Raw genomic sequence first — 7,815 nt, 5'->3', positions numbered from 1 at the left:
ATCTCAGTCCACGACTCGGAAAATATATTTCATCTACAGTTCCTGCAGCATTGAAGGAAAGTGCAATGCACAGAGACGAAGCACTCCGGGAGGGTGGGCGGAGCAGGAGTGGTGGGGGGCACGTTTGGTCCACAAGAAACTGGGTGGGGTGTTTTTAAGCCTCCTACCGTTTGGGGCAAGCTTGGTCTGCCAACCGGTGGGCACCAGCGTGATGTGCCAGGCGGCGAGGCGTGTGTGCATGTGTATATCACCACAACAAAGTGCATGTCTACATGTGCTTTTACATGCGTCTAAACTTAATGCGCATTAGTCTAATGTGCATTAAGGTGATTTAGACGCACGTCTACACGTGCACGTGCTAATGCACATTAACGCAAGTGTGCGGACTGACTTTGGACGAAATTATTCCCAAGTCAATGGACACATACCACATGAATGCGCATTAGTGCATCTACACATTTGCTAATGCGATTTAGCTATTAGCGCATATATTTGATACCTGCTTTATGCCATTTTAAGGCACATTAAGGGCGCACGCATGTAGACATGTGCTCCTAATGCACCTTAAATCAGGCTAACGCACATTAAATGTTCACGTGTAGACACACCCAAAGACTCCAATTGAGATGGTCCTGGCCAACAGGGAGCCCCACTCCCACCCAATACTGAGCCACTCGGGTTAATGCTGAGTGTCTCTCAGCTGGAAGATGCTTTCTGCCTATCTCATGACTCCCCCAGTGCAGAGTCTCCGTCCCATGCCTTGCAGAAGTATTGCCCAGAGGCCTAAGTGTGGTCTCTTGCCTTTGGAGTGCAACAGTCCTCCCATAGTGCTCAGCGAAGTCACTCACTCCAGACACTGGTGCTCATCATGACTCTACATTTCCCAGTTGCTCCCTGCCCTGTTCCCAGTTGCTCCTTGTCTCTTCCCCTCTCCCTGAGCATGCATGCAAGAAGGGCGGGGGAAACGGGTGTCCGGAGCAGACCTGGTAGAGTTAGAGGTAGGCAACACATTTTTCCACAGTGCTTCTCATCCTGGCCACCCCCCTGCCCCCACTTTCAAGCAGATGGCTATTGGTAGCAGCCAGTAACACTGATAATTAGGGTTGCCCTGAGCCAGTACAAACACAGTCCCATGAACCAGAAGGAATCAAAGTCATGGCTTGTCGGATCCTGTCTCAGCCAACTAGTGCAAGTCAGTCACAGTCACATGGAGAGGTATGTTCCTCACTGCCGGCCCAGTAAAACACCGGCATCTGAACCCAAATGGAGATTTCGGACCCTAATGAGAACCAAGGCAGGATTGCTGCCTCCTGCAGCTGCTAATCCGTGCCCCTTCCTGAGCCACGTGTGTTCACCGATGGCAGATCCCTGTGTCGGGTACCAGTGGGAATGGCATAGGACACCGGCTGGCGACCTTCTCAGACCATGGGCAGGAAATGGCGCAGCTCATCTAAAGAAAGTGGGCGCCAGGACCCAACTGCTACAGCCTGGAAGGAGACCCTGGAAAGCCCCCATTCCCACAAAAGCTCCCCACTACCAAAACCCCAGGTCCATGAGCCAGATCCAACAGCCAGATCCTGTCCGTGGGCTGTAGGTCGCTGATCCCCGGTGTAGGGAAATCTCCTGCAAAAGCAATGATCCCTCTGGTGTTATCAGGCCTTTAGCTCATGGGACATTTATGCCAAGTGCTGAACACCGAGCAGCAAACAGGAGACTTCCAGCTATGTATCAGGGGCTCAATGATGAGCTACTATCTCAAGGATCAGTCCATACCCTACTGGCAGACTGGACACTGCAGGAACACACGTGCATCGTTTCCATCCACCCCCAGCCTGGTCATCTCCCTCTCAAGGGGCACGTGTTGTTCTGAGTGACACAGAAACCAAGAGATGCACAAACAGCGGTGCCTAGAGCAAGCACCCTCGCCTGCTACACGCTCAGGCGAGACCATCTTTGAAGATGCACCCATGTCAACACGTGACCTCAAGTCACGCACAGGGGCAGACATATGAGCTTGCAGGCAAAGCAAGCCGGGCAGAACCACAGGGGGGGGTTTTCTCATCAGTCATCGGAGGCTACAGAGGTGGATTTTCTCAAGCATGGTAGCATGCATCGCATTAGATGCACAACAGCCTGGGGATTAAGGGGAGCTAAAGGCATGCGCTGATGTAGCTGCTCAGTCCCTGGTATGCTACAGGGAGCTTTGCTATGAAAATACCTAAGAGAACCGAGTCACAACAGAGCTGCATGTGCTGCCATGGTGTATGGTCCCAAAAACCTACAAACTGCAGCGCTGAACACCATTAAAACATTGCCATCCTGTTATTTAAAACGGCAGCCGGGCAGGATGAAGACTTGAATGGGCCAGACGGCCTTAAAGGAGTGAAACAGGTTTGCAAAGCAAAAAAGTTTCAGCCAAGGCTTCCTTGATCTTTGCTGAATTCCAGCTCCCGGCCAGATCTTCCTTTCTATCCTGGGTTTGCATCTGCTCCTTCACATCCCTTTCGGCTGTGTGGCTTCCTCCGGTCCCACCGCTGCAGTCCAAAGCCGGTGTGATCACAAGAGCTGCCAGGGCACCATCTAGTGATGAAAGACCTGCAGTGCCCTGTTGAAGGGGGATCCGGGCAGTAGGACACACTGACTGGTATTAATTCACATCCGGGTTATGTTCAGCTAAGAATTACCCAGAACGCCGTCAAAAACTAAAAACCAGAGTTAGACATGGATGGATAGAAGAGGGGGTAATAAAACAGCTCTCTCAAGAGAGAAAAGCTTTGGGATCTTGGACGTTGTTAACCTGCATGGGGCAAAACAGGCTAGAAATGTAGAAAGGTTTGATGGCATTGCAGAATCACCACCAGGCTGTATTCCTTGTCAAACTTCTCTAAAAAAAATTTAAAATCCCTCAGTGTTCATTAACTCAGTTTTCCATAAAACCTTTTAAAAAGACAAGCGGACAAAACGCAGCAAGGAAAACAGCAAGTGCTCCGGTCCCTTGGAGGGACCCTGCAAGCAGCTCTGTTTTAACACCTCATGACCCTGTAACAAAGCCCTTGGCCGTCACATCCCTTCACCCTTATTCAGTGGCAAGCACCACTTCTTCACCCCCTGCGCCAGACGATCATCAGAGTCAATGGGACACAGTGCCCAGGTGATTCCTCAAGAGCTGGGAACAAGGGGCAGGGGGAAGTGGGAAAACAAAGCAGGTCCTACCAGACAGCCATGAGAGCCAGTTTTACCCCGCTCCTGATCAGGGATGCTCTTGAGCGAGGCTGCATCTCAGCCTCCTTCCAGCACTAAGGGTCATGGGATCAGGTCTGCTGAGGCCCACCTAATGGCTGATGCTAACGAAGGCTGCTATAGGTAGGGGTTCCTACCAGTTTTCTGACACGCGAGGGTGACTTTGGCACAGACTATGGAAGGTGCAGGCAGAGGCAGGGGTCGGGCCGATGCATTGGAAAGAAATCCTTGCGGGCGCTCACATGCATCAGAGTTCGGTCCCGGATTTGAATCCGTGGATGATTCAGGCTATGAAAACACAGCCTAGAAAAGTGCAAATGTGGCGGCAGCGCTGGGTGCTGGGGGAGGCAGCGGGATGAGGCAGGGCCTGCAGGGATTAAAAATGGAGGTGTAGGTTTGCAAGGCATGGGCAAGGGCAGCTCTCATTCCAGCGCCCACTCCGCCAGCCACTGCTCGCACTTGGCTTGCTGCTCCTCTGTCCCCGGGCTCTGGGCTGGGCTCAGCCTCTCCTCTCCTCCATCCCTCAGCACGGCTTCCTGGCTCCTCTCCTCATCCCCTGCCTGGCTGGCCTTGTCCTTCAGCTCCTGGATCACCTCGTCCAGCTGGTGCACGATGCGGTGAGGGACCCAATGGCTGTCCATGGTGGTGACGAAGGGGTCGGGCGCGCAGACCTCAACAAGCTCCTGCTCGGTGGGGATGCGCAGGTAGTAGGCGTGTAGCATCATCCTGTACGGGCTGCCGTCCTTCTTGAAGCTGTAGGTGAAGTCTCCCACGACGGCGTGCCCGATGGCGCTGCAGTGAACCCGGAGCTGGTGCGTCCGCCCTAAGGGGAAAAGGGGAACGAGAGTATAAAGCAGGCCAGTTGCAAAAACTGATATTCGACCCTTGTTTGAGGCTCCTTATGCAGGGCCTTCATCATTTCCTAAGTCCCAGTGAGCTCGTGCTCCCGGTGCAGACCTGAAGTGCGGCTACGGGCCCGAGCCACAAAAGGAAAGTCTGATCCCGTGATCCATCTAGTGCAGGTCTCTCTAGCTTGCCCCACAAAGACTTTCCTTTCGAGTTGGAGCCATAAGACCCACCTGGCCTGGCTGTCAGTCAGCAGAACGGCTCTATATATGAAACACATTAAAGGCCCTGGCATAAGTGCTTCCTTCTTATCTGCGCCCCTCGTTATAGAAAGGGAGGGACTGTATGTCGTTGCTGTAAACATGTAACGGAAAACAGGGGCAACTCTGGGTGACCTTGTACAACGGCAGGCTTGCAAGGCCAGGTCACATCGTTTTGTTGATTTAAACAGGAAAAGAATTTGGCACAAAGTAATTGAAACCCATTACCCTAAGGAAGGGCACCCACTGTCAAGAGTCGAAACTTAACTGAGAATGGGTAACCTGATGACCAATAAACTGATGACCCTGGCCTAGTTAAACGGTTATTCAACAGTGAATGGGGAAACTCCATATAATTTCTTCACTTAGCTGGAGAGGGAGGGGAGCCTTCAAGATCAACCCTTTTCATCAAATCAAATTGTTGATATATGCAAGTCATTAAGGGCTGTCCGTCTATGATTGTAACCTGGGGAGGACTTGGGAAAATGAAAGACATGAGCACTAAGAACTCAACAGATCCTGGGGTCCAGCCTACACTTAACCCCATCCCCAGGGGGGAATATATTTTTGCAATCCCACTGCATGATCTGGATACCAGTCATGTTCACTTTCCAAAGATGTGATTATCTTAAGAAGAGGCAGGTGTGCTCTCACTCGATTCCTGGGCTGCATCCAACGCAACACACTCCGTTTGCCCTACACCATGGATAGAGGGCTTGCCTTCACGTTAAGATTTCACAGCCTGGCTCCTGGCATCATACAAACGGGCCCAGGCTAAGGTTGCTCCAGGCCTCTACCTGTCAGTGGCTGCAGCAGCACTTTGGTCACTGGGTCACCACTGTACATCCCATGCTCGAGAACAACGAGCTCGGACTGGCAAGGCTTCGGGTTTTCACAGCCTGCAATGAGAGACAGGACGGGAATTCAGTTATTTTGATGATGGCTTCCAGTCCGGCAGCACAGACGATCGTAAGGACAGGGTAAGGAAAGGACCCAGGAGATGGCTCACCCGTCGTCCCTTCGATGCACATCATGTGGGTCAGGCCTTCTGTCGTGTTCTTCCCTATGGCGTAACGGATCGTCGCCCTGCTTTCACTCACGTGGCCCCTGACCTGCGGTGGAGAGAAGACAGCGTCACATCAGGGGGACACGCTAACCTCCGAGAGTCAGCCAGAAACCCCTCCAGGTCGCTCAAAATAAAACAAAACCCAGCCACACGATGTAATTTCATACATGTCTTAGCACCTGTTGCCAACTTCGATGGAAGCCCAATTACACCGTTAATATGACACCTTTTGTCTACGGGGCTCATGCAAGGAAAGCCCAGCCTCCAAGCAGCACTGGAGGTAACTAACTCCAGCATCTCAAGCACTGCATCTAGGACCAAGGAAACTAGCACGTGCCGCTCCTTGAATCAGCTGGACGGCAACAGCTTTTTGGCCACGAGACAAATCGGTTCTGTCTGAGAGATGACATCAAGCCATGCTGACTTCATGCGTGCTCGTTTCCTCCTGCAGGGTGGAGCGTGTTGTGGGAATAAACATCATTTGTATGCAAGTGGAGCTGCTTGCAGCTGTGAATTAATTGGCTGTGGATTGCATATGGCTCATATGCACAAGCCCCCACTGAAAACAAGGGGATCACATTAGCTAGTGGGAAGGATTTCCTTGCTCAGCTGGGAAAAGCCTCGGCATGGAAACTTTCCTTAGAGAGTAGCCCTAGAGCAGATCTCTTGTTTGCAAACCACTTCTTTAGACCCACATGTGGAAGCATGGGAAATGACATGCATTTGTCCCCAACCATGAAGAAGAGGGAATCCTGCTATATTCAGCAGCAAAGGCCAAACGCAAGAGACTTGGGGCATATTTATCCTGCCTGAGAAACAGCCCCAATTGCATTTATCAGTCAGAGATTAAAAACTCCAACTCATGGAGCAGATGATGCATCTCCTGGGCACAGGTGGTCCTGGGACAGGAGGTGAATGCAGACAGGTCACAGGAAGCCATCATGATCTGGAGCCTCATAGCTGAGTGTGGAGGGCCTGTCTTGTTGGTGGCTCCTTCCTTCGCGTGCAACAGATCTGGCCGAGTTTATGGCTCTAGCCCACTCAGATGTGTGACTAGAGAGCCAAGGTGAAGGCTGAGATGCATTTTCCTCTGTGCTCAGGGTGGTGGTGAGAGACTGGGAGACGGATGAGGTCTCTAGGCCTCTCTGTGAGCAGAACAAATCATGACAGAGTTACAGAGAGAAAGCACAACCATTTTCACTCTCCAGTGCACCTGAGCTGGTGCACAGTGAGCCATTGCCTTGGGGCCATGTTCTGACTTGCAAGACCCGGCACTAACCACTGCATTAGCTTCTCCCTTCCAGTACCCTTAGTCCAGAAATGCTCTCAGCAGAGCTTCCCAAGCTCCTAGGAGGAAGGCTCAGAGAAATCTGGCCCCCAGAAAGCGTCAGGAAGTGGAAGGAGCCAAGTGTGAAAATCCTGTCCGCAGCGTCGTCCACCTCTCCAGTGCTAGCTGGACCTTCTGGTTGACTTCAAGCCATGAAGAGCTCCTCCAGGCTGCGGGTGAGGAGCTGTGAACCAGACGCACGTTCCCCATCCCACATGGCGCCCCTCACAGTCAATAGGGTGGAGAACTAACAATAGGCCTAAGTCCTCTGGGCCATAACATCACCCTTGAAAGGGCAGGATCCAGTTAAAGACCAGGTAGGATGCTACGGCCATGGGCAAGCATACGATGAAGAGGGCGTGCTTACCAGGGCGAGGTAGGCCTTGGTCACCATCCGCTCCTTAAAGCACTTGTAGGCACTCCCAGCCGCCGCTTTGTTGAGGGCTACACAGAGCGCGCCGCTGGTGGAGAAGTCCAGCTGGTGGCAAAACCTGGGAGAGACCAGAAAGCAGAAGGAGGTCACATTTCCATTAACCCCATTAAAAACCACAGCGTGCTCTCTGGTCTGTGCAAAAGGAGCCCAGCGTAATGCACTCTGGAAGCGCGGCCCGCGGACGTCTTTGAGATCCCCGTGCTACAAAGCGTCCCCGCCAGCAGAGACCTGGCATCGGGCTGGGTTTCGTGCCAAGCCGGGGCAAGCTCCGACAACTTGCGGAGGAGGTCTGTAGAGCCCTGACGATGCAAAGCTTCGTGTAAATGTTCACTAGTATTGTGTTGGTCCCCTCTAAAGGGAACAGTGTTCATTCAGATTTTTTTTTTAAACTGGAACAGGTTCAAGCCATCCCAGTTGCTGGTACAGCCCTCTTGAAATGGGCTGACTTGTCATTTTAGGTGTTTCTCACTCTCAGTTAGGTTTTCCTGATGCTTCTGTCTCTGCAGCAAGCTGCTCCAGGCACACAGATACTTCACACTTGCTACAAGTCCTACAGACCCCAGGTCCCTGCCCCCTGCGGCTGACTGAGACCCACTGTCTGGCTACGATGGAGCCAGCAGTTTGCCCTGGGTTTCAGGAGCAA

General features: G+C 52.3%; 1 protein-coding gene across 1 annotated transcript in view; it reads right to left on the bottom strand.

Annotated features, from left to right (window-relative positions):
* Window positions 1-546: 546 nt before the first annotated feature.
* Window positions 547-7,815, bottom strand: part of RPUSD1 (RNA pseudouridylate synthase domain containing 1) — a 32,036-nt gene continuing 24,767 nt past the window's right edge. Inside the window, exons 3-6 of the mRNA XM_019512711.1 lie at window positions 7,107-7,230; window positions 5,356-5,458; window positions 5,144-5,245; window positions 547-4,063 (exon numbers count right to left, since the gene is read on the bottom strand). Of these exons, the coding sequence (XP_019368256.1) occupies window positions 3,663-4,063; window positions 5,144-5,245; window positions 5,356-5,458; window positions 7,107-7,230 (730 nt within the window). The 3' untranslated portion in view covers window positions 547-3,662. The remainder of the gene's footprint in view (window positions 4,064-5,143; window positions 5,246-5,355; window positions 5,459-7,106; window positions 7,231-7,815) is intronic.

This window comes from Gavialis gangeticus, unplaced genomic scaffold, assembly GCF_001723915.1.
Source record: "Gavialis gangeticus isolate Ggan-Ray unplaced genomic scaffold, GavGan_comp1, whole genome shotgun sequence".
In the NCBI taxonomy this organism is placed as follows: Eukaryota; Metazoa; Chordata; order Crocodylia; family Gavialidae; genus Gavialis; species Gavialis gangeticus.
The sequence above is the reverse complement of the archived record's forward strand: the minus strand, read 5'-3'. Positions and strand labels throughout refer to the sequence as shown.